Consider the following 26,253-nt stretch of genomic DNA (forward strand, 5'->3'; position numbering starts at 1 on the left):
AGTTAAGAGTGACTTGCGCAGGCCTGCTGTGAGGTGTTTTCCACGCTGCACAGACTGGCATGGACTCAGACCCACACTTCCTCTGCCCCTGGAGGGAAGTGGGCACCTCGAAAAACAACGGGCGTCTATTTGTGGCGCTGTTGAATGTTTTGCTTCCTTCGCAGACGTCTGAGACCAGCCGAATTTGTGTCCAGAGCAGAGCTGTCCAACTTGATTATTCAATCTATTTGTTGTGTTTTCTGGGACAAAGTTGAGTGATCGTGCCTGGGGGTATTTTTCCTTAAAACCGAAGACCAGCGTTAACGCTTTTAATTGATGCATCGACGCTATGTGGAAGGAAAGGAGGTCAAAGAGGAAGAGATTCTTGCAGGCTTGTAACTTCAGGTTTTGTGATGCTGTGGATTACGTGCAACACTTGGTTTACTCATGATGGTAATTTTTTTCGTAATTGTACAAATGGATTAGCCTGACAATAAGGCGACAGGAAAATGGAGGAGTACATTTTCTCAAGTGGATCAAAGGTAGCTGCTGTTAGTAACCAAGATGAAATCAAGGACACCTGTGGAGTTTCCACTAGTCACAGGCAAGAGTCCCTAGTGCAGACTGAAGGCTGTTCACGTGTACTGGTTTTGTAGTTTGTTATTGATAATAAGTTTTGGCATTGTAATGAAAGAACATCTTTCTGTGGTAATTGAAAATCCCAGGGAGTTTCTTGAGAAGAGTAGGGGTGTTAAGGCATCCAGCGTCCTGGCCAAATTTCCCCCTTGGCCTTTACCAGTCATGGCCTCCTAATAATCCCCATCTCTGAACTGGCTTCATCACTCTGTTCTCCTCCTCACTGAGAGCTGGTGTGTGGGGAGTGTACTGGAGCATCATCCAGGTGGGGCTGCACACTGGTGGTGGTGGAGGGGATCCCCATTACCTGTAAAACTCTTTGAGTGGAGTGTCCAGAAAAGCGCTATATAATTGTAAGGATATATACGTTTTTGTTGTAAGCGCTATGTAGGTTTTTGTGAACAAGGATTATTACTGCTTTAAGATGGCCGCAGTGACATCTCTTTCTGTAGCCTGATTGTGGTTTCTTTCTGTGCTTCAGGTGGAGCCAGTTCCGTGACCTGGTGGACCAGAAGAAGGACTCTCTCAACTCTGCCCTGGGTGTGCAGAACTACCACCTGGAGTGCAACGAGACCAAGTCATGGATCCGGGAGAAGACCAAGGTCATCGAGTCCACCCAGGAGCTGGGCAATGACCTGGCGGGGGTGATGGCCCTGCAAAGGAAGCTGACAGGCATGGAGCGCGACCTGGCCGCCATCGAGGACAAGCTGGGCGACCTGCAGAAAGAGGCGGATCGCCTGGCGGCTGAGCACCCGGACCAGGCGCAGGCCATCATGGGCCGGCTGGCGGAGATCACTGGCGTCTGGGAGGAGATGAAGACCACACTGAAGAACCGCGAGGAGTCCCTGGGGGAGGCCAGCAAGCTGCAGCAGTTCCTGCGCGACCTGGACGACTTCCAGTCCTGGCTCTCCCGCACCCAGACGGCCATCGCCTCCGAGGACATGCCCAACACGCTGACCGAGGCCGAGAAGCTGCTCACCCAGCATGAGAACATCAAGAACGAGATCAACAATTACGAGGAGGACTACCAGAAGATGCGCGACATGGGCGAGATGGTCACGCAGGGCCAGACGGACGCCCAGTACATGTTCCTTCGCCAGCGGCTGCAGGCCCTGGACACGGGCTGGAATGAGCTGCACAAGATGTGGGAGAACCGCCAGAGCCTCCTGTCCCAGTCTCACGCCTACCAGCTCTTCCTCAGAGACACCAAGCAGGCCGAGGCCTTCCTCAACAACCAGGTAAAAGCCTGATCTGACACTTGTGCCTAAACTAAGGCTGCTGCTGGAAGAGGTATTATTGGGGCCAGCAGGGGGCACTCACCCAATGGTCTGTGTGGATCCTAATGCCCCAATATAGAGATGGAGACACTATATTGTATAAAAGGCGCCGTCCTTCGGATGAGTCATAAAACCCAGGTCCCAACTCTCTGTGGTCATTAAAAATCCCAGTAGGGGTGCAGCCCCGGTGTCCTGGCCAAATTTCCCATTGGCCCTCACCAATCACAACCAAATTTCCCATTGGTCCTTAACAATCATGGCCTCCTAATAATCCCCATCTCTGAATTGGCTTCATTACTCTGTTCTCCTCCCTCCTCTAATAGCTGATGTGTGGTGAGCGTTCTGGCGCACTATGGCTGCCGTCGCATCATCCAGGTGGATGCTGCACATTGGTGGTGGTGGAGGGGAGTCCCTATTACCTGTAAAGCGCTTTGAGTGGAGTGTCCAGAAAAGCGCTATTTAAGTGTAAGCAATTATTATTATTATTAAACCTGCTCCATCACATAGACTGTTTTCACATTTCCTGCTGTTGTAAGTTTCAATTTTCTTGAGGCCTTGGATACATAGTATAGGCTGAAATAGTAATTTGGTGTCCTGGACATTGCAGGTTTGTAGTGTTTATTTTTGTAAGCAGGAGAAGCATATTTTTGGGGACAACCTAGGTCTTAACAAAGCCGTGTTTTTGCCCTACAGTGAGATATTAGCAATACACAATTTCAGAAAAACATAAAAATTACAAACTTACAAAAAAGTTGGTCAGTTGTTTCCTCCTTCTTGTTAATTGTTTGGTTCAGAACCCCATAAAATCAAAATATGAATATCTAGATTATAACATCTGTGCAACACATAAGATTGAAGATGATAGCCTCCTAAAATGAATGTTCTGTACAGCTTAGAGTCACTCACTGTCTTTCAGTGTCTGTTCAGAAAAGATTCATAGCATTCCTTGGCTCAGTCAAGTGTGTCCTTCAGGAGGAAGGAAACTGTGTTTCCGTGTTTTAAATTACTTTCCAAATCGGTCATCCGTTGACTGGCTGAGAAGTGGAAAGGAACGTGGCTCGCTGGTGTAAAGGCCGCTAGAAATGGCGAGCCACGCGAGCAGGGAGGCGCTGGGAGCTGTGGGCTCTGCAGAGGCGCACGGGGGTGACGTGCCCGCTCTCTGCCCCACGCAGGAGTATGTGCTGGCCCACACCGAGATGCCCGCCACCCTGGAGGCCGCGGAGGCCGCCATCAAGAAGCAGGAGGACTTCATGACCACGATGGACGCCAACGAGGAGAAGATCAACGCCGTGGTGGAGACCGGCAGGAGGCTGGTGAGCGACGGCAACATCAACGCGGACAAGATCCAGGAGAAGGTGGACTCCATCGACGACAGGTAGGGCTTTGGACTTCCTCAGCATCCATTGTGAATACAAGGCATGTTTATTCCTTCTTCAACCAGCATGCCCAGCGAGGTGTGTGTGTGGGGAGAGTGGGATGTTTTCTGGACGTTTTACAACAGTTCTTTTTTGGGCGGAGGGAGATGTATCCATAACCTCAGGGTTATTGGGATAAGTGCCTGGAATTGGTCGTTCCCACAGTGTGCAGGGGACCTCAATTTAACTTCTTATCCAGAGAGCGATTGGACTTACCCCTGTCTTCACCCAGGAGCCTCACTGTGCATCATAATGACTCTTTCAGTCTGCTGCTTCACTGTGGGCTTTGCAGCTGAAAGCAGATAGCTGTTGTGTTGGGCTAATTATAATTTATGCATGTGATTTTCAGTAATAAAATAGCCCTGAAGACTTAAAAGTTAATCAGATTTCAGCAGTATACCAGTTTATTACACCCGTAGCAACTAATATTTCATAATATATAATATGTTATTATAACAAATATAAGCTTTTAGGAAATGTTCTGGCATGCTTGTAATACTGTATTTGCTTTTATATAGTGTGTTATTGACTGTGCTTCCTGTGTACTCTGAATTTTATTAGTCATTCTATATTCCAAGTTCTCCCAAGTTGCAGTTGCTTCTCTTTTTGTGTTTGCACATGTTTTCAGTTCCTCCACCTTTACAAGCTGAAGCTCTGAGGACGCTGCTGTGTTCGTTCTGCACTGTAGTGTAGGAGAGTGCGCTTTAGCAGCAGGTCAATCATGCACTTGGAGTGAATGGATCTGATCGGCTGCAGCTGTTTGCGAAGCTGCTGTGGTGAAGTTGAGCGAGCCTCGTGGCCTGAGCTGAGGAGCTCACTCAGCGCAGTCGAGCAAGGGCCACAAACCTTGCGCTGAAGTAAACGTGCACCAGCGCTTGAAGTGGAGAGTGTTCGTCCTCTTGGGTAGCCGGAAGCTGAACGCGCAAACCCCTGTTTAAAGCCTTGCAGTGTCCACACCATTGCACTGTGTAAGTGTACAAGTGATTGGAAACAGCGTGTCATTTCTGCGTGTTTTCCTGTGTGTGTGTAGGCACAAGAAGAACCGGGAGGCAGCCAGCGAGCTCCTGATGAGACTCAAAGACAATAGAGACCTGCAGAAATTCTTGCAGGACTGCCAGGAGGTAAGCTGTCATGTACCATTAACTAACTAGGGCTCCGAAAGCAAGCAGAGAGGTGGGGTCATGCTCTCACTTCATCTCATTGGCCTTGAAATAGCTGCAGGAGTCGATATCTCCAGTTGGCATTAAAAGGTAGTGGCACAACACTGTCTAACGTATGAGGCTGAGTTTTTGACTGCACACTGTGGAACAGGATAGCATTCTTCTTGTGGGTGCTACTTAGAGTATAGGAGGAACATCTGACTGGTTTACTTATGCATGTTAGAGGAAGCAGAAGCTGTACTAAAGCCCTGTATAGCTGCAACAGTCATATTGATATCATTGATTTCAGTCGATTGTGACTGACTCCAACCTGTCGTGTGACCCTTCTGAAGTTCTGACTAATCACCTTTTAAGTCACAATTAAGAATCAACTGCTGAATTTCATCTTTACACAAAGCATAAAGACACCATAAAATGTACTGTCCTGCTTCATTTTTATTGTGTAAAATATCCCTTCATGGTTAATTTTCCGATGTATGTTGCACACTCTGGAAAATTAGTTCTTGTAAATTCTCTTTACTGAGTGATATCTGCAAAAAAAGAAGTATAAACCTTCTGGCTTGAGCCTTTAAAGTTTCCTTTTAAAGACTGTCAGAAAGAGTACTACAGTATGTGCACATAGCCTTACCTCGGGAGCCCTGCTGTCCTCAAATGCCCTCCTCTACTCCATCTTTTTATTCATTATATTATTCCTGCAGTGCAGTGTTTTGCTGTTCTGTGAACTTTCAGAAATTAGTCTTTGTCAGGTTTTGAAATTCCACTGGCAGGATGGGATACAGTATTTCCAGTTTTCAATTTGAATGACTGTTTGATGTAGCTGCACTTGTGTAAAGCTCGAAACCATTCTTCCGAATTGCGCGTGGGGCGAGGAGTTGAACAATGTTGGGAATAAAGCAGAAGACGGGGGGGGGCAGTAATGTGTGATTATCTCACGGATAACCCCTGCGGAGACAGCTGCGCGGGCTGGATAATTAGGGGCCAGGGACCGCTCCCTGGCAGAGAGGCTGTGCTCCGCGGTGTTAATTGTTCCCCTTGTCTGCGCAGCTGTCCCTGTGGATCAACGAGAAGATGCTCACGGCGCAGGACATGTCTTACGACGAAGCCAGGAACCTGCACAGTAAATGGCTGAAGCACCAGGCCTTCATGGCCGAGCTGCAGTCCAACAAGGAGTGGCTGGACAAGATTGAGAAGGTGAGGAGGCAAGACCCCCTTCCTGTGATGCGGTCTTACTGTCTTCTTTCTTGTTGTCAGTTTCTGAAGAGATGTTGCTCTTGTTTTGTTCTGAAGAGATGTTTTTTTTTGTTTGTTTTTTTATCTGGGGCGTGGCTCTGAGGTGTTGCTGTAGACGATACTCTTCATTTTCAGCACTAGTGAATGAGAGGAGAAAGAATACATGTTGTGTCATTGTGAATCTCAGGAACTGTATTAGCCTGCAGTTTGCTGTGTATGTCAAAGGCACTGTTAGCCATTACATAGTAGTGATATTTTCACTATCATTCAGAAATATTTGATGCACTTCATCTATTTGGTGACATTGATAGTTTTATATAATAAGTGTCTGATAATGGATGGACAATTATCCTCATCATCATCTTCATCTACATCTTTTTAATATGATTCTCAGTGCCTATAAATCATATTAAAAAGACAGTGTTTTTTTCTGTTGGTTGAACTGTTATTCTGTTCACTTGTCTGACTTCCTGTAAAATTCAAAGGGCAGAACCGATGAATTACAGTGTTGCCAAAACAGAAACAATTAACGCCTGTATCCGTCTATTACGGTGTCTGACTCCATTTTGGCAGCATATCTATCATTCTATCACTTCTTACAGTGCCTTTTTCAAGCTCATAAATGGTACAGTTGAATTGAACCTGCTGGCTGTGCTGAAGGAACTGAGATGCTGATCGGTGTCACGGACCCCGCTGTAAGCCACAGGCTGGTTGTGCTGCTGACTGTAGTCAGACCCCTACTTCACCAGTCACCTCCGGGTGGGTGGGCACCTGGGGGTCAGACAGCATGCCAGAAGATCTCCCTTGTAAGATAAGATCACAATTAAATGGACTCAAGATAGTTGCGTGCTGTTATGATCTGAGGTACCTCTTTTTCTGCCCAACTTGAATTGTGTTATTCTATGTAGGACCGAGTATATAAGCACTGCTGGAAGTAAGATTAAGCTGACCAAGCTATGGTGTAGCTGAGGTGCTAAGCGTTGTCTTCTATCTGAAGTCAATGTCACCATTCTGTAAAAAGGCAAAAAACTTCCTTCTGTGGCAAAATTTCCCTACTGGGAGGCCTCAAATCCCCAGTTTTATTTCTTTTTAGGAACTACACAAGCTGCAGCCCAAACGGGGTGGTGAGAGATCTGTGAACAGGGCTCACCAGCAGTCACAGAACGCGTGCTTGTGCAGGCAGTGCCGGAGGCCATTGCGTGTCTGACTGGCACTCTTTGTTTGTGGCAGGACGGGATGCAGCTGGTTGCGGAGAAGCCAGAGACTGAGGAAGTTGTGAAGGAGAAGCTGTCGGCGCTTCACACGATGTGGGAGGAGCTGGAGTCCACAACGCAGACCAAGGCCCAGTGTCTCTTTGACGCCAACAAGGCAGAGCTGTTCACTCAGAGCTGCGCCGACCTGGACAAGTGGCTGGTGAACCTGGAGGGGCAGATCCAGTCGGATGACTATGGCAAAGACCTGACCAGCGTCAGCATCCTGCTGAAGAAACAGCAGGTGGGATACATTCCTTTCCCTGGGATGGAAACTGGGAACACGGGCTTCTACTCAGAGGGTAGCTGCGCTTTGTAAACCCTTCTGCTGTGGCGCTCTGCACAGCCTGTTAACCTGTGTGCTTCAGTCATGGGCCTGGTGGTCCAGTGGGTAAGACGGAGGCCTTGTTAACCAGGAGGCAACCAGTTCACATCCAGCCTCTTCCACTGTTTAATGGTGTGTCATCCTGAGCAAGTTTCCAAAGCTCTTTGTTCTTTCACCTTGAGAAATACTGTAGGTCACCCTGCGGCAGTTGTTGATGTATGGTCTGGCCGCTAGACCGTGAAAGTCACAATTGTTAATGTGTCTTTTAAATTAGGAACAAATATGGCCTGGGATTTAAAGGCCTGAGAGAAGAGAGAAATTAATAGAGGCTGTTTGACTCTAAACATTTATCAAAACAGTTCTTCCTGATCTTACCTTGATTTGCTCACAGTCCTTGTGTAGTAATATTCCCTCATTATGAAGAGCAAATCCTTAGTAAAACGAAGCTGTTTTAAATATGCGGCTCTTCAGAATTATACATTTTGAAAGTGCTGGTGTTGAAATGTCTTCTTTCTGGTAGATGCAGGGTGGTGTTATTGGAAGTCGTATGCAGACGTGCACTCGAGATCAGAGATCCTAGTGTCGCTGCTTGCTCTTTTCCTAGAGTGTGAGGATGCACACAGGGGCACGAAGCTCAGATGAACAAATGAACTGGCAGTTACATAACCCCCCCCTCCCCCCTCTGGTTACGTAATTGCTCTCCTTTGAAGTTGGGGTGGAAGGCGCTGTGTGAGCTGTGCGAGCCTGCCACCTCTCTGCTGTAGACGCCAGAGATTCCCCTTTCTCCGTGTGCATGTGGTTACCTGAGCAGCCCCCCCCCTCTCCCCCCCGTAGATGCTGGAGAACCAGGTGGAGGTGCGCAAGAAGGAGGTGGAGGAGCTGCGCAGCCAGGCCCAGGCCCTGAGCCAGGAAGGGAAGGACACGGACGAGGTGGACGGCCGCCGGCAGGTGGTGGAGAAGAAGTTCCAGGAGCTGCTGGAGCCCCTCCTCAAGAGGAAGAGCAACCTCATGGCCTCCAAGGAGATCCATCAGTTCAACAGAGACGTGGAGGATGAGATCGTGAGTATCGGCACTCGGCGGGTCATGTCTTGCCCTTTGACCTCACCCCACCCCGTCTCCCCAGCCCTGAGCAGGCCGGGCCTCGGCACCTTGTTCTGCCTGGTACTGTTCAATCAGACTGGACCGGGCTGAGGTCCGCCACAAGGCAGTTCTGTCTGCTCTCAGTTTTAAGTACCGAGTGGCTTTCACTGCATTGAGATGAGAGGGCTCTTGTTGCTTCACTTTTTTATAGCTGTGACAGCAGAGATCATTTCAGCATGTTGACGTACTGCACTTTGATGTATGTAACAAAGAAAAGCCCTTCATCTTTTTTGCCTTAATATCTTAAAATGCCTTTTTTTCCTCATTTTCAGCTGTTGCTGGCAAGTGAATTTAGAGAAGCATTGTTCACAGTGTTAAAACTGGACTTTTTGACAGTGTAATGTTTTCAAGTGTAGCCATTCCTGTCATGAGCAACTTGCAGTATTGTAGTATGTTACCTGCATGGTATTTCTTATCCATGCTGTATTGTAGACAAATTTATTTTATTTTGTGTTGTTCTAGGTGTGAAAAAAAACATAGGTTTTCTAATGGCTCCACTTTACCCTCTGTAATTTGAGATATGAATTGTATATTATGGGCGCAATATGTGCCATAGGCCTAAACCATGCTGAATGGAATATTTCTTTCATTCTGTCGACATTATTGCAAATAATCCACTGTGCTCTTCCATTAAGTTTCAGTAAAAGAAACATCCTCTTATCGATAGAAAAAAAATCCCCCTACTGTGTCAGCGCTTTTGGACACTGTGTTCAGAGGATCGCACGAGGCATTTTGGGGAGTTTGTTCATTGTCAAGCTCAAATGGGAAGCTTTTTAACTCAGAAATGGGTTGTCAGTCGACCAAACTCAAGCCCTGCAATTTTGCGGCCATGATTTTTTGTCTTGTACTTTTCTGCACTTTTCGAAATGAGCATTGACAGTCTCATTCTGTGTTTTTAGCTCTGGGTTGAAGAAAGAATGCCAGTTGCAACTTCCACAGACCACGGGCATAACTTACAGACTGTCCAGTTACTCATCAAGAAAAACCAGGTAAGAGGACCAAAGTGACCGTCCGAAAGACCGGGGATCTGTTTCATTGCTGGACGGTCGTAGAGTGGTGCTCTCCCTTGTGACGCGCAGACGCTCCAGAAGGAGATCCAGGGCCACCAGCCGCGCATCGACGACATCTTCGAGCGGAGCCAGAACATCCTGACGGACGGCAGCCCCAACGCCGAGGCCATCCGCCAGCGGCTGGCCGACCTGCGGCGGCTCTGGGGCCTCATGATCGAGGAGACGGAGAAGCGGCACGGCCGCCTGGAGGAGGCGCACAAGGCCCAGCAGTACTACTTCGACGCGGCCGAGGCCGAGGCCTGGATGAGCGAGCAGGAGCTCTACATGATGTCGGAGGAGAAGGCCAAGGTAGGCGCCGCCTGGGGGGGAAGAGGCGGCGGGGTTCGTTTGCGGCGGCGGCGGCGGCCATTTTGTCCACACGCTCCAAGACGAATGCAAGTGACGGGTCAATATAGCCATCGTCAATATTGGCAATACAGCCATTTCGCTGAAGCAGGTCCAAATAGTAATAATGAGATTAATATGTTGTCTGATTAGAAAATGACCTTTACAGAACCAAAGACAAAGTGTGATCGGGCTGTTGACGTCAACTCAATTTTATTTTTCTCATGTTAAAGCAGACCATTAAGTGTAGTATAGAAAATATCCACACTCCTTTTGTTTCTCCAGTGCGGTGAGTTCACTGTGGACGCCCTGGGTTTGGGAAACAGATCCCAGGTGCTATATCGAATGCAAGTAACCTGCAGCGTTGGAGAATTTGCTTCTATGTCATTAACTCTTTCAAGAAGAAAACGGGAAACGTCGGTCACCCGTGTCGGGTCGGCTTGTCTTGCTGTCTCGTTGTCTCACTCGCCCTCCCTGCTCCGTCTCTCAGGACGAGCAGAGTGCGGTGGCCATGCTGAAGAAGCACCAGATCCTGGAGCAGGCGGTGGAGGACTACGCCGAGACAGTGCACCAGCTGTCCAAGACCAGCCGGGCCCTGGTGGCTGTGGGCCACCCAGAGAGGTCAGGAGCCCGGGACACCCGTGTGCAAGCTCTCACACCCCCATTCACCTGGGCATCGCCGCCGAGCGGGTTTCCTGCTCAGCGCATATAGTCTGTCATAGCGAGATGAACTTTTAAAAAGTGTGTTGCCTGTGCCAAGAGCATGCATGTAGAACTGGCTGGGTTTTGGTGAATCCGGGACACGAATGCATGAGCGATCCCATGTTGTTGGCGTGGCCATCCAGCTCACTGGTTCGGCTCTTGAGTGGATTATCCTCTATTATAGTAGAAAGCGATTACTCAGAGAGTGAGGGGCATGGGGACGTGCAGTGAGGAGGCAAAGGTGCTACAGCCATTGCTCTGATCTAATAAAAAGTCACAGACTAAGGGGAACCTTGTCCATCTAGTTCGTAACTTAATGAACCAAGAAACCTATTGAAACTCATCTGGAATCCAGAGCTCAGAAGGTTCCCAGCCCTGGTCCCGGAGCCCTACAAGCCTGCTGCCTTTTGTTCCAGCCAAGCTCTCAGTTACACTGTTGAGGCTTTAATTGACTTAATAATAGGGTGAGATTGAACTGCTCATTTCTCACACGTGCTGAAGAGGCATGTGGCATGGAGAGCTTGACTCTTTAACTATTGCACATCCTAAGTGAGATAAAATCCTAAATTTGTGAGCATGAAAAACGTCCTGCAAAATATTCCACTCGTGTTAATGGAATTAAGGCTTCGGTGATTAATACAAGCCAGCAGGTGTGTGGCGGTCAAGCTCCAGGACTGGGAACTTTCGTCTCAAGTTGCATCATTAAGAAAAAGGCAGTGAGACTCTGGATGTCTGGGTAGAAGAGGAAATGAGGGGTGCCGCGCTCTCGGTTTTGCGCGCTTTGTGTCTTTCAAATTGCTCGGGTCCCCCATCCCAACCCTGTGCCGCCGCCTCCCCCCGCAGCGAGAGGATCAGCATGCGGCAGTCGCAGGTGGACAAGCTGTACGCGGGCCTGAAGGACCTGTCCGAGGAGAGGAGGGGCAAGCTGGACGAGAGGTACCGGCTGTTCCAGCTCAACCGCGAGGTGGACGACCTGGAGCAGTGGATCGCCGAGCGCGAGGTGGTGGCCGGCTCGCACGAGCTGGGGCAGGACTACGAGCACGTCACGGTAATTCAGCCCGCGGGCTCCCCTTTCCCTCACGCTGTCTGATTCTGCAGCAGAAACAGCGTTTCAATAAGAAAGCGTAGCTTGTGCTCAAGCTGCATACTTCGCCTGGGGGCCGGGCCAAATCGGCAGCGTGGCTAACCTGCAGTCTAGCAAAAAAGCTTGTCAATATATCCATTTCGTTCAACCAGATCCAAATAGTAATGATGTGATTTATATGTTGTCTGCCAGCTAATTATAAAATAACCTTTACAAAGGTGATTGGGCTGTTAATGTTAACTCAGTTTTATTTTTCTTATGTTAAAGCTTTAAAGCAGGCTACACTATTACTATTTTCTATACTATTAAGTGTAGTATAGAAAATATCCACACTCCTTTTGTGTGTGTAGTCGATATGGTGAGTTCACAGTGGACGGCCTGGGTTTGGGAAAAAGATGCCAGGGGCTAAATCACCCAGCAGCTCACACCTGGCAGCCCACTGGAGCTCAGCAGGTGTGAGCCTGGCCAGTACCTGAATGGGAGACCTCCTGGGAAAAACTAAGGCTGCTGCTGAAAGAGGTGTTAATGGGGCCAGTAGGGGGCGCTCACCCCGTGGTCTGTGTGGGTCCTAATGCCCCAGTATAGTGGCCGAGACACTGTACCGTGGAAAGGCGCCATCCTTCAGATGAGCCGTAAAACAGAGGCCCTGACTCTCTGTGGTCATTAGTTTTAAAAAAATGACCCCTAAGAATAGGCGTGTAAACCCTGGTGTCCTGGCCAAATTTCCCCCTGGTCTTTACCAGTCATGGCCTCCTAATAACCCCATCTCTGAACTGGCTTCATCACTCTGCTCTCTTCCCCACTGAGAGCTGGTGTGTGTGGGGAGTGTACTGGCGCATCTTCCAGGTGGGGCTGCACACTGGTGGTTGGTGGAGGGCATCCGCATTACCTGGAAAGCGCCATGTAAGTGTAAGGAATTCTTTCTGTTCTTGAGACTGTGCCTGCTGTGGTTCAGCGTCCTCCTCCGCCTCCGTCTCGCAGATGCTGCAGGAGCGCTTCCGCGAGTTTGCCCGCGACACGGGCAACATCGGCCAGGAGCGGGTAGACGCCGTCAACCAGATGGCCGACGAGCTGATCAACTCGGGCCACTCCGATGCCGCCACCATCGCCGAGTGGAAGGACGGGCTGAACGAGGCCTGGGCCGACCTGCTGGAGCTCATCGACACGCGCACGCAGATCCTGGCCGCCTCCTACGAGCTGCACAAGTTCTACCACGACGCCAAGGAGATCCTGGGCCGCATCCTGGACAAACACAAGAAGCTGCCCGAGGAGCTGGGCCGGGACCAGAACACGGTGGAGACACTGCAGAGGATGCACACCACCTTCGAGCATGACATCCAGGCCCTGGGCACACAGGTGCGTCCCCGCAGGGCCAGCAGGGGGCAGCAGAGTGCTTGTACGAGCCAGCCTGCCACAAAGGCTTTCTGTACATCTGCTGGAAATGAGTATGTTTTATTGTCCTAGATTCTAGAAAAGACATAGACAGAGTCTTCCATCCTGTTGCGTCCCAAGCCTTTGTTTTAACTGGTTCTGTAGGCATGGAAGTGTTTGTTAAAATAAACTTCATCCAAAGACTCCATTAACAAAATAGAAACTAAGTAAGTGTAGACCGGCACAGACTGGTTGGACCGAAAGGAAGTGTAGAAAGTGAGTTCCATATCATGAAAAATAAAAAAATTCAGGTTATATGTTCGCTTTTACTGAATCTAATTTGGATCATAAATCATGGAGAGCAAATTCCATTCCAGATTTCAGTAACATCACTGAACTTCCTTTTGGCTTGTTTGATGCTGGCTTGTGTAGCCATTACACAAGCATTTGAGAAATCTGAAGGGCAGGCTCTCTCCCAAAGAAATTCATCTTTTTCATTTCAATGCTGCTTACTGTATGTACAGTATCTGTAGCCAAAGTAAAATCAGACTTGCTGGTAAGATGATCATCTCTAATGATGATGATCTCTAACCGATTCCTGCTCAATATGAATATCTGTTATGATCTCTGCTCCATGGGAGTGTCTGTAATGATGATCTCTGACTGATCTCTGCTCAGTGGGAGTGTCTGTAATGATGATCTCTGACTGATCTCTGCTCCATGGGAGTGTCTGCGATGATGATCTCTAACTGATCTCTACTCAGTGGGACTGTCTGTGATGATGATCTCTTAGTGATCTCTGCTCAGTGGGACTGTCTGTGATGATGATCTCTTAGTGATCTCTGCTCAGTGGGAGTGTCATGTCTGTGATGATGATCTCTGACTGATCCCTGCTCAGTGGGAGTGTCATGTCTGTGATGATGATCTCTGACTGATCCCTGCTCCGTGGGACTGTTTGGTTTGCAGGTGAGGCAGTTACAAGAGGACGCTGCCCGTCTCCAGTCAGCCTATGCAGGGGACAAGGCCGATGACATACAGAAGAGAGAGAATGAGGTCCTGGAGGCCTGGAAGGCCCTGCTGGATGCTTGCGAGGGGCGCAGGGTGCGACTGCTGGACACCGGGGACAAATTCCGGTTCTTCAGCATGGTCCGGGACCTCATGCTCTGGATGGAGGATGTCATCCGCCTCATCGAGGCACAGGAGAAGCCCAGGTAGAGGGGGAGGGGCGCCCGCACCTGTCTGCGTACCTGGTGGTACTGGCCTTTATCTCACTGATGGAAACTTGACACACCCACAGTACAAATCCCATGCCACCACACCAAAGCGCTGGAGACACTTACAAACCACTGCCCGATAGCTTGGACATGTAGGCCATGAAGTGCTTGATGAAGGTGATCGTTCAGAAAAAAGATCTGCATACTGTGTAGGTGGCAGAATGTTCGAAAATAGATCATCCCATGGTGATCTGCAGATACAGAAGCATTATCCCCCCCACATCTTGAGCTAGTTAATTGAATAGGACTTGTGATCCTCCATTTGCGGGGATGACTGACTGATGCACTTCATACATTCTGTCATCGCAAAAAGGGGATTCGGTGACACTCATGAAAATTGATATGCAAGTGCTGGTTATTGAACCCCTTTCTTGCATCTGGCCATCTGAACATCTGGAATTTGCAAGTCACCGGGTCATAAAAAAAACCCCGAAGCAATCGGTGATACCAAATGTGATGGAGTAAAAAAACAAAACCTGATCTCCGTTTCTTCGCAGGGATGTTTCATCGGTGGAGTTACTGATGAACAACCACCAGGGAATAAAGGCTGAAATCGATGCCCGTAATGACAGCTTCACTACCTGTGTGGAGCTGGGCAAGTCTCTCCTGGCACGAAAACACTACGCATCAGAAGAGGTAGGGGCCATTGCTGCTGTCAGGATCTCCATGACTACAGATGACTAACTGAGCTATTGCGTGTGGTGCCAACAGATGAAGTTTAGTTCCAATATAACTAGTTTTAGTGCAGACTTTGTTTTTTATGTTTACATTTATTATCAAAATCTCTGTCTCTTGAAGTCTAGTTTGCAGTTGGCTGTTTTGTACGTTATAATGTAAGGGGTTCACAGATAGATAACATATATCCATCCATCTTCTCAGTGCATTATCCAGTAAAGGGTCTGGAGCCTATCCCAGCAAGCAGATAACAAACAGTACCTAACTAAAAAAAAAACACATTAGTTTCTCCAAAATCATCGGTGTGCAGATATGCTGTATTCTACAGTATGCCACAACTTAAAACGTGGAGATTGTGATGATACAGCCAGCTGCTGCTAACCTGGTCTCCCTGTTTCAGATCAAAGAGAAGTTACTACAGCTGACAGACAAGAGGAAAGACATGATTGACAAGTGGGAAGACCGATGGGAGTGGCTCAGACTGAGTACTTTTTTTTTTTTATTCATTGATTTATTAGCCTGAAATTCTCCATTGTCCTTTCGGCGGGTTTAGCAACGCATTCAAAATCATTTCTTTCCAAATTCCTAAAGCAGCAGCAGCATTCATTGAACTGACTGAATGGATTCTTACCTATCCAGTAGTAAATGAATTACCTCATCTACAGTGTTTTGTGGCTTTGTAAGAATCTTTAACTCCGAATTTTTCCAATCTTTGGACTGATTTTGATTTTACATCTTTTGAAAAACGCTTTAAATGTGAGCATGTGTGAGACATGTGAAAAGTCCCCAGAAGAGCAACCTGACTTCACAGATTTCCACGAGGAATGATTTTATACATGTAGAATTATGTACATGAGAATCAAATTGGATTCTTCTGCACATGAGCCTTTAGTCTTCTGTACTGTTGAAAGTGTATCTAAAACTATCAGGAACAATTTGTGTGTTTTGTCGAAATTCCTGTGCAGTAATGGGCAGGAAACGTTTCCGTTATTGTCCTCCTTTGAGCTCGAAACAGTGAAGTGGTCAGGGCTGTCTCCCGCACCGCTGGGGCGCTGCTGACCAGTGCTCTGCCCCGCAGTTCTGGAAGTGCACCAGTTCTCCCGGGACGCGGGGGTGGCGGAGGCCTGGCTGCTGGGCCAGGAGCCGTACCTGTCCAGCCGGGAGATGGGCCAGAGCGTGGACGAGGTGGAGAAGCTGATCAAGCGGCACGAGGCCTTCGAGAAGTCGGCCGCCACCTGGGAGGAGCGCTTCTCCGCGCTGGAGCGCCTGACCACGGTGCGTCTCGGGCTGCCCGCTGGGGCCAAGAGGGGGAGTGGGGGTGTGTTAGTGGGGCCAGCAGGGGGCGCTCACCCTGCGGTCTGTGTGGCTCCTAATACCACAGTAATGGGGGACACCATACTGTAAAAAGGCACCGTCCTTCGGAAGAGACATAAAACTGAGGTCCTGACTCTCTGTGGTCAGCATGTTTCTTGAGAAGAGTAGGGGTGTTTCCCCAGTGTCTTGGCCAAATTTCCTATTGGCCTTTACCAGTCATGGCCTCCTAATATCCCCCATCTCTGAACTGGCTTCATCACTCTGCTCTCCTCCCCACTGAGAGCTGGTGTGTAGGGAGTGTACCGGTGCACTATGGCTGCCGTCACATCATCCAGGTGGGGCTGCACCCTGGTGGGGGTGGAGGGGATCCCCATTACCTGTAAAGCACTTTGAGTGGAGTGTCCAGAAGAGCGCTATATAAGTGTAAGATATGGTAATTGGTTTGTCTGGCCGCCCTGCACATGAACGCGTCGCTGTCTCTGCAGCTGGAGTTGCTGGAGGTGCGGAGACAGCAGGAGGAGGAGGAACGCAGGAGGAAACCCCCATCCCCAGAGCCGCTGCCTGCTCCCCAGGAGTCCGAGCCGGATCAGCAGTGGTAAGGGGCTGCTCGCCCAGTTCACCGCCCCCAGTTCCCCAGTGAGGGGTGCCCCAGTGTAGTGGATCTGCCGGACAGTTCCTGCCATGAGCATCCCTCTTGTGGAGAGGACCCTGCTGTGACGACTCGCCCAGCACTGAGCAGGACCCAAACACAACTGTTCCTGACAGCCTGGTGCTCCTGCAGAGGGCCTGATGCACCTACAGTGAAGGAGCCCTGTGTGGAAAACAGGTCGTCTGCGCGGTGTGATTTTGGAAAGGCCTGCTCACATCAACGTGCTGAGTGCTCTGTGTGTTGTTTCCCAAAGAACCACAGCTCCCAGACCGAGCGCAGAACTCTTCTGAGATTTCAGATCTCCCCTCTTGGGGACTCACGGGAGACAGCAAAGCACAGAATTACCCTTTTAATATTTTATACTTGAGTGCAATAATATATCATTTGCGTACCTCCTTAAAAAGGCAAGTGCTGGAATTTGAGAAACTTGAGAGAGAACAATAGTGAGAAGGCAGGGCACGAGACCATACCATTACTATAATTTTACTCAAAGTAATACGTGAGTCTTCTCCCCAGGTGGTATATTTAATTAACCAATCGCCTGCTTCCAATTCCAAGGCAAGTGCAAAGCTTGCCTTGTGTTTCTGGAGGCCTAACTATAGACTGTAACCTAATGGTGAGAGACAACGGGCAATTATATTCTTGGTTACCTGCTTGTGTCTTCACAGGGATGGAAAAGAAGGGGAGCAGGTTTCTCAGAACGGGCTGCCATCAGACCAGGAGTCTCCACGGGTTAGTTACCGCTCCCAAACCTACCAAAACTACAAAAGCTTTCAGAGCAGACGGACTGGCAGCGAGCGAGCGGGGCTCTCCGGACTGTGACCCCTTCCTGTCCGTCCGTTAGCCAGTCTGTCAGGGTCTCCCTGTCGGCTCCAAGTCCCCAGCCCTCCCTCTTTCCTGCCCCTGCTCCTCCGCAGTTCATCTCTCGCAAAGCACAGAGTGTGGATCTGCCTGCCGCTCTCCTGTAAAACCCACACCCTTTTAGTTGTGGTGTTGTGCATAAAAGGGATTTAAAAAAATTGAAATGCTTTCCCTAAAGAGTAACTCAGTTTTCGTTTGCAGCTCCTGGTTAAGAAAATGATCCACTATAGCCTGGATTGAAAGCTAATGTTATTAATAGTTAATGGTATGCAGTTAATAGAGTTATTGTGACACAGAGTTGCTGTATTTTATAGGAAAGATAATCACAGCCTTAAATCAATCTAGAAGAAGTATTTTATGGCCTAACAGGTATTAATTTATAACACAAAATGTTCTGGATGACCTTAACCATTGTGTAAGAAGGAGACGCAAAAAAACACACGTGCCTTTAATCAGCCAAGGAAATCAGATGCATTAACAATGATTTAATGATGAATTAAGCACATATCAACTAGGAATTTAAATGTGTGAATATAATATGGAAAATATACATACAATGTATATTGTTACCTGAATTAAACATCATCACGTAGCAGAGAGACCTGAGACATGCAGTATTTTACATTAGGTTAGGTAAGGTGTATATTTCGTACAGCACCATCACACACTAGAAAGTCATTATAGGTATATATTGACAAACCTGACTCCCACGTGTTTAACTCTGTTATTGGTGTGTTAAAGTATAATTAGATGGAGTTTTTTGTTTTGTATGTTTGTGGTGATTCAGAGTAGGAAGGTTAGTTTGTCAGCAATGTCTATAAAGACCCCTTCACCTCAGTAAAACCTACAAAAATGTGCTGCTTCTGCTTCCATTTGTTTTTTGTCTCTTTCGTCCTTCTTCTCTTTTCCTAAAAGCTTAATCAGATGTAACTTAATGAAATACCACAATTTGTGGAATGACAAATTACTGATTTGAAAAATATGCATATATTGTTACCAAAATCAAGCTGTCGTTTGGACAGTCGCTGAAACCTGAAACATATTTTTGGCTCCAGATTTCTGTCCAACAGTGAAAGTCTCTAACCCTTCCTTTCAGTAGCAGTTTCTACATGTGGAAATAGTTGTGCTCCCTCAGACATCTTTTAATTCACACTGATGTTGATGTTACTTCCAAACGTCAAATTTAAACATTTCACAGAATGCTCCTAAGAACAAAGGAAAGTTGTGCTTGAGAAATTGAGAAGACGTTTCATATGTGTGATATTTCTAGTGTTGCATATTTTTGGCATTTACTCTGTCATTTGACTCTCCTTTAAACTTGACTGCGGTTGAACACGACCCCCAGTTTAAAACATCAAAAATCTATTCGAGAACAAGGCTTGAGCTGCTTTTTAGGAGGTCAGTGTCCCAAAAATGGAGTGTTTAGCCTTATCAAGCCCTCCAGCAGAGTTTCAGGTGATGATCTCTAACTCTGCTGCCTCTTTCCCTTTCGTTCAGCTGTGCAGTTTACAGCTGATAAATGATGTTGGCATAGAGATGAGCATGAGCCAGCTGTGGAACAACACATCCCAACAATATAATTTTCAACAGAAGCTAGATGCATGTGCTGTAGGATAATTACACCTTTGATAATTCACAAAGAATTGTTTAATTATTATTTATAGAGAATAAAATTGATTGAGCTAAAATGAGGCTCTAGGGCCAATGCAATTGATGCCAAATGCCCTTTATATCACTGTAATAGAAAGAATAAAGTGATAATGCTGAATGCAGATTTGTATGTGGCCAGGCTTCCTCAGTGGTAGTAATGAGTCTGAATTAAAACGGTGGAATTGAAATCACTCTCTAAGCAGCAACTGCAACAGAGAGCCCACAGAGCTAACCTAGCCTGCTGTGATGCAGTGCAGAAACTAAGACAAGGGACAAGCTCATTTGCTGACTTCAAAATCCCAATATGCTGGTGTCTGCTCATTCCCACCTTTTTAATCCCATGGAGCCAAGAATACGTTTTTAGGTGCTCAGTTCTGATGCAGTTATTTTTATTTTTCAGTTAATTTCTGTAATACGTAGCATTCGATTCCATTTGTTTTATCTGCATTTAAATGTGTTTTTTTTGTGCATTCTTGCAGTGGATGTTTATTTTTTTCCTTCTGTGTCACCAGAGGCTTTGTTGCATGTATTCAGTCACATTTTAATAATTTTGAGAACCATCCACTTACTGAAAAAAGTAACTTGCACAGAAATAAATTAATAGCAATCAGTTTCGCTGTATATGTGTTCTGGTTGTACCTGTGTTGCTTTCCTGAAATAACTTTGTTCGTCTTTTATTGTCCATCACCATTAGTTTCACTGTTTTGCATGTTTGTAATTAAACTGTTGCTAATTTTCATTTTAATTTGATTAACCTTTGTTTGTTCATGAGGTTTAATTGTCCCATACCTGACTGTTTATACATACTGTATATTGCATATGCCTTATTTTATTTAGTAATCCAGTGTAAAATAACTAAGTCTGCCAGCAGCATAGTGACAGTTAGGCAGTGTTTGACTTCATTTGCTGTGTAAATTGTTTTTTAATTTATTTTAATCAACCTGTAGCTTGGCATTATTGGTGATAACTCACTTTACCTAGATCAGGAGAAAGTGTATAACTAGCTGTGATTACAATAACTATCTTTATTGGTAGAGAGCTGCCGTTATAATCAATGACTAATACTAAATGGCATTCAGGTTATTGATCAGATTTGTCAGCTTAAAAAAATTGAAAACAAACTGGCCAAAATCTTTCAGTACTGTCCCTTTCTTGTAATGTAGTTAGGTCAGTTTAAAAACCTCACACATGGAGTTCTGTTAGCAAGGAATCTTGTGGGTGGATTCCAGTTGATTTTTTTTTTCTATTGGTACTGTCAGTGAAGATAAAAATGCAATTTAACGATAACAAGCTTATTAAATCGTTCAGTTTGAAAGTTGACACGTCTGAAAATATATTGTCAAAGAGTAAGTGTCATTAATAAGTACTTACATCTGGCTGTTCCCATGCAACTTATTTTACATCAGAGACCTTTCATCCATAAACGTCTAAAAATACTACAGTCTCTTGCAAACTGCTGAATGGTGTGAAGTAGTGGCTTCAGTAATCACACTACAACCTGTTTTCGCCATGTAGCTTTGTGACAGGCCTGGTGTTACTGCTGTCACTTGGGATTATAATATGAGCCTGTAAGCTGCTCTCAAAGGCTTAGAAACGGTAAATAGCGATGAAAACGGGAAAAACTGGATCCAAGGACCTTTATTCTGGAAGCACCACAAGGATTCCAGTGCTAAAAGCTTTATGGGCCCGATGGCCTCAGAAGACATCTTCATCGATGAGCGGGGTCGGACAGTTTGAGTCGCTCGCTAGGCCCATACGAGTGCGGCGCCGCCCTGGAGGCAACACACAGACCCCCAGAGCGCAGGACTGGCCATGCCCTCGGTGGGGGTCACTGTACTGGGGTAATTAGCTGTGTTAGACTCTGAGTGGCTGTGGTGTCTAAATCCTTTTAACAGAAATTTGCTTTTCCTTCCTATTGACGATGATAATAATGATGAATGATTCTTAAAATAATGTCATATGACAAGCAATTAAATCAATTGCTTATTTTGCGCAGTCTTCTCCTCCCCTCCTGGCTTTCTCCTTGCTGTCTCAGTGACATTCCCTTGATGGTGACAATCACATGCATGCGCAACTCTTGTTTTCTTTCTTGCATGCTCTCTAACTGAGGTGTCCCCATCCCCACTCTTTTTCTTCCTTCAGTATGAGTTTGTAAGGGGGTGGACAGGTCTCCTCAGCTGTCTGTGTGACACATGGACAGGACTAATGCACTGGTGTTGTGGTTCACCTAAAGTTTTTTCTGGCCATTGCAAAACCGGAGGCCCTGTGGTGGCATTTCCAAGCCAGCGGCAAAAAACCAGCTGGCGTTTTGGAATGGAGTAAGAAACTTTAAAAACAAGTTTTTGTTGTCACTCCTTCTAATACTTTAATCGGCGAACTACAGAACTGAGGAGCCTCATGTCATTCGCTGGGATGAGTCAGTTCTAGAGTTCATCCCGAGTGATTCTCTTCCTGGTTTGGGCCTAGGGCATAATTGTTAAATGGATCACAGATTTAACAATTAGAGGCTGCTGTACTGGCATCGTGATAGTTTAGTTTGCTCCCAGACACCTGGGAAGAGGGATCTGTCTCAGCCCATGCTGTCTCAGCTGTGGGTTAGTCTTGTTAGTGCTCAGTCACAAAGAGCTTCATGATCAAGTACGTAATGTTTAAAAGGGGCACATTGAAACTACACAGCACGAAAAAATGCCCATATCCTTTTCAAGTTTGTTTTTTGCCATTTTGTTCTATGCTTCCATAATGTTTTCTAATACTCGGTCTTTAAAGCTAACCCTTTAAGGGGCGTTTTTATAAGTATTTCCTAGAAATTTGGTTTCAACAGGTGGTGCTCACTCAACTATTGTCCCCTTTAGACATCGTTGAGATTTTAGCATATGTATACATAGCTATCCTCACTTGTCGTGACGGCTTTTCTGGAAAAACCAAATGTTTATACACAGCCTCTGATCCTTTTGCGCATGATCCCTGTCAAATGAGATTGTGTGTGAGCTTGGCACAGTGCTCTCTCTCTCTCCTCCACTTCGTCCTCGACTCCCTGTCCACCTCCCTCTCTCGCTAAGGACTGTCCTCTGTGGGGTTTTGACTTGCAGGGCCCGGATGCAGTGGACGGAGGCGACATTGTGAACGGAGTCGCTGAGCCCAGGTCCAGCTCCAAGGAGCCCAGCCCTATCCCCTCTCCCACTTCGGACCGGAAAACCAAGGGCTCCTCCCTGCCCACCAAATCGGACTCCCCCTCCGCGCAGATGGAGGGCTTCCTGCATCGCAAGCATGAGTGGGAGGGACACAACAAGAAGGCGTCCAGCAGGTGGAGCCTGATCCTTTACGTTCTAGTCATACCTAAGGAGCAAATCTCCCACACTCACCTTACTGCAGCTCACTGTCAAATCACTCTCCCTGCACACTCATACCTTACTGCAGCTCACTGTCAAATCACTCTCCCTGCACACTCACACCTTACTGCAGCTCTCACTGTCAAATCACTCTCCCTGCACACTCACACCTTACTGCAGCTCACTGTCAAATCACTCTCCCTGCACACTCACACCTTACTGCAGCTCTCACTGTCAAATCACTCTCCCTGCACACTCACACCTTACTGCAGCTCTCACTGTCAAATCACTCTCCCTGCACACTCACACCTTACTGCAGCTCTCACTGTCAAATCACTCTCCCTGCACACTCACACCTTACTGCAGCTCTCACTGTCAAATCACTCTCCCTGCACACTCACACCTTACTGCAGCTCTCACTGTCAAATCACTCTCCCTGCACACTCACACCTTACTGCAGCTCTCACTGTCAAATCACTCTCCCTGCACACTCACACCTTACTGCAGCTCTCACTGTCAAATCACTCTCCCTGCACACTCACACCTTACTGCAGCTCTCAGTGTCATCTTACAATCTAGGATCTTATCAGTCTAGATATCAACCAAATGAGTACTGTTTCCGAGCACAGTTGTTTTCACTCTGCCACATACAACAACTGGAATGACAATAATAGTTAAATCAGTGTTGACCGATCCTTTGCACATTTTTCAAGTGCCAGTTTCGTTCCCTGCATTATAATCTGATTGTTTCTATTTATCGATGCGTCTTGTGTGATTGTTCTACAGCACTGGAAAGCCTCTTGGCAAGGGAATTGATGTCAGTGTTTGTTCTCAGATGACATTTCTGGTTAAATATAGATTTAAATTAAATAAAACTGAATGGCATGGGGACAAATGAGATTGTCCCTGTGGAACTCATGATTCTGCATATGACAAAATGCAAGTTTTTATTTGCTAAAGAAGTACAATAGACTTACAAACTGAATTATGAATTTTCTTGAAAATATTCCAATTTACAACACAAAGTTCACAGGAGCACTTGGTCTGTATTTCATTGTGTGTAAGATTGTTTTTTGTGCTGTTTCAGATCCTGGCATAATGTATACTGTGTGATAAACAACCAGGAAATGGGTTTCTACAAAGACAATAAGAACGCTAGTCAGGGCATCCCATATCATAACGAAATTCCCATCAGCCTGAAGGACGCAGTGTGTGAGGTGGCAGTGGACTACAAGAAGAAGAAGCATGTCTTCAAGCTAAGGTAACGCTTTCTGCACTGACTCAAGGAGACAGCACATTGCAGTAAGAAAATTAACTTTAAAACACAGGGAGTACGGATCGCAAGTCATGTAACTCATGCTTTTCCGCTGTTCATTCTTGTTTTCTGCTCATGTCAAAATTATCAAGAGAAAGGCACGTTTTTGTCCATTTCTGGCTCATGCCCAACAAGTACATATTAAGGAATAAGTACTGAAATTAATATAATGCTGTATGAATTAACATAGTGTTGGGTTTGCGGTTTTAAACCACTTGAAATGCATGACCACAATAAAATATCAAGTTTTGTTCTGGAGGTTTATTCATTGCTTTGGCTGGCTAAATAGCATTAATCTTTTAGTCCATGTGGTCCAATGCTTCAAAATATGTTTCAATACAAGGTGGTAAAAAAAAAACATCTGGCTTAGTCTTGCTCCCTTTCTTTCTTTAAAACAGAGTGACTGATGGAAACGAGTATCTCTTCCAAGCCAAAGATGACGTGAGTATAGTGCGTTAAACTGCCCTTTCTGTGATACAGTGGTGACTCTGAGAGCTCAGGAGGAATACCATCATGTATAGATGTGAGATGGCTGATCTAGGGTGGGAATTAAAGATGAAATTCCAGTTAGACGCATGTAATTTTCAGCCGCAGTGTACCACTTAAACCTCGCCTGTAAATCAGTGACGCACATTGATTAAAGTTATGTTTTAACATTTGGTGCTCCATCCACAAGACCGTTTAGAGCTGCCTTCTTGCCTGCCCGTTCTCGTGCTGCTCGAGCTCTTCCGAATGCCGATGTGTTTGTGTCTCCGGCCTGAGCAGGAGGAAATGAACAGCTGGATCCAGGCCATCTCCACGGCCGTGAGCAGCGACAAGTCCGAGGTGACTCCCAGCGGCCAGAGCACCCCAGCTTCGAGCCGGGCGCAGACGCTGCCCGCCAGCGTCACCCTGACCACCGAGTCGAGTCCAGGCAAGAGGGAGAAGGACAAGGAGAAGGACAAGGAGAAGAGGTTCAGCCTCTTCAGCAAGAAGAAATGAGCGGAGCCCCGGGGGCCTTCCCAGCAGGCTGTGCGGGCGCGACGCCTCTTCCATCTCCAGTGAAATTCCAGCATGCAAGCTCAGAACGAGTACACCACACTCTGTGCCTAAAGTTCCTCAAAATTGGTGTTAGACGTAACTTCTGGCGAGTTTTTAGAAACTAATAAAAAAAAAGGCAGAATTATAAGCTCTGTGGTGCAAGGTGCGTTGGGCAGCTTCCATCCTAAAAACAAATAACTTCAAAAAGAAACAGGACCAGTTACCTTTTTTTCTTGTTTTGTGTTTTTCTGCGTATTTTTTTCTTCCAATTTGATTTTCGAATTTTTTTTTTTCAATAAAATGTATGTAGTTTCTAGGGTCTGGATATTTAAGCATTTCCTCAATTTTGTGAGGCTGTCTTGAAAACACAGTTACATCCTTTTTGCTGTTGGTAGGCAAGGCAGCGGTGCTTCAGAACAATTCCTTTTGATTCTGTAAAATTCCAATATAATAAAAACACTCATGTTGAATTCCATTTAATGAGATAGTTATGCTGGGTCTTGACTAATAAACCTTCCATCCACTATAGGCTTTCACGAAGGTGTATCGTCTTTGCTAATACTTAGTATAACCATGTGTTAATTTGGATACAAACCCATAATAATCAAGTGTCAGCTACTAAACCATACGTGCTGGGCTCTTACACAGTGATTATGACCAGTAAGTATGGTGAATATATAAGGAGGACTAGTATACTGAATAAATTTTAAATCTGTAATTTTGGAACTTTTGTTTTCTTTTTTGTTTTTGTTGTTGTTCTTCAGTTGCATTATAATGTATGTTTCAAATAATTCTAGTACAGAGTATAAAAAACTAGATGTATAATAAACACTTTAAAGCATCGATGTTAAGTGGACAAGTGGAAAAAAAAAGCATTTACTGGAAAAAAAGTAATGTTACTCAAAACGGTTGCTTGCTTGTTGGCTATAGCACTGCGTGTTATAATTTTTTGCTACATTATCTTGCTATTTGATACATAGTGTGCATTTCTCTGTCACTGTAACTATTGTAATGAAAATTTTCATCTTATTGCACAATCAAAAGAAAAAAAACGACATGATAGGAATGAACTCCTTGCAATTGACCAGGCCTGTAGCCGTGTAGTAAAAGGGGCGTGGCTTTCAGATATATGGATCTGCACCTGTAGACCTTTACCCTCTCCGTTAAATATGTGCGATGTCATTAAAATGCTTTTAAAAATTA

The 26,253-nt window shown here is 46.3% G+C and overlaps 1 protein-coding gene across 2 annotated transcripts in view; it reads left to right on the forward strand.

Annotated features, from left to right (window-relative positions):
• sptbn1 (spectrin, beta, non-erythrocytic 1) overlaps positions 1–26,253 on the forward strand; it is a 112,637-nt gene extending 86,384 nt beyond the window's left edge. For both annotated transcript variants that reach the window (XM_088610047.1, XM_088610048.1), the window contains 21 exons: positions 1,097–1,853; positions 3,065–3,267; positions 4,338–4,428; positions 5,512–5,658; positions 6,928–7,191; positions 8,107–8,331; positions 9,312–9,401; positions 9,492–9,770; positions 10,297–10,427; positions 11,352–11,556; positions 12,574–12,948; positions 13,930–14,174; positions 14,735–14,873; positions 15,313–15,397; positions 15,991–16,187; positions 16,712–16,821; positions 17,544–17,607; positions 22,476–22,690; positions 23,803–23,976; positions 24,429–24,471; positions 24,796–26,253. In XM_088610047.1, the coding sequence (XP_088466173.1) occupies positions 1,097–1,853; positions 3,065–3,267; positions 4,338–4,428; positions 5,512–5,658; positions 6,928–7,191; positions 8,107–8,331; positions 9,312–9,401; positions 9,492–9,770; positions 10,297–10,427; positions 11,352–11,556; positions 12,574–12,948; positions 13,930–14,174; positions 14,735–14,873; positions 15,313–15,397; positions 15,991–16,187; positions 16,712–16,821; positions 17,544–17,607; positions 22,476–22,690; positions 23,803–23,976; positions 24,429–24,471; positions 24,796–25,011 (4,255 nt within the window). In that variant the 3' untranslated portion in view covers positions 25,012–26,253. The remainder of the gene's footprint in view (positions 1–1,096; positions 1,854–3,064; positions 3,268–4,337; positions 4,429–5,511; positions 5,659–6,927; positions 7,192–8,106; positions 8,332–9,311; positions 9,402–9,491; positions 9,771–10,296; positions 10,428–11,351; positions 11,557–12,573; positions 12,949–13,929; positions 14,175–14,734; positions 14,874–15,312; positions 15,398–15,990; positions 16,188–16,711; positions 16,822–17,543; positions 17,608–22,475; positions 22,691–23,802; positions 23,977–24,428; positions 24,472–24,795) is intronic.

The sequence above is a fragment of the Lepisosteus platostomus genome, chromosome 17, assembly GCF_059453375.1.
Source record: "Lepisosteus platostomus isolate fLepPlt1 chromosome 17, fLepPlt1.hap1, whole genome shotgun sequence".
Classification (NCBI taxonomy): Eukaryota; Metazoa; Chordata; class Actinopteri; order Semionotiformes; family Lepisosteidae; genus Lepisosteus; species Lepisosteus platostomus.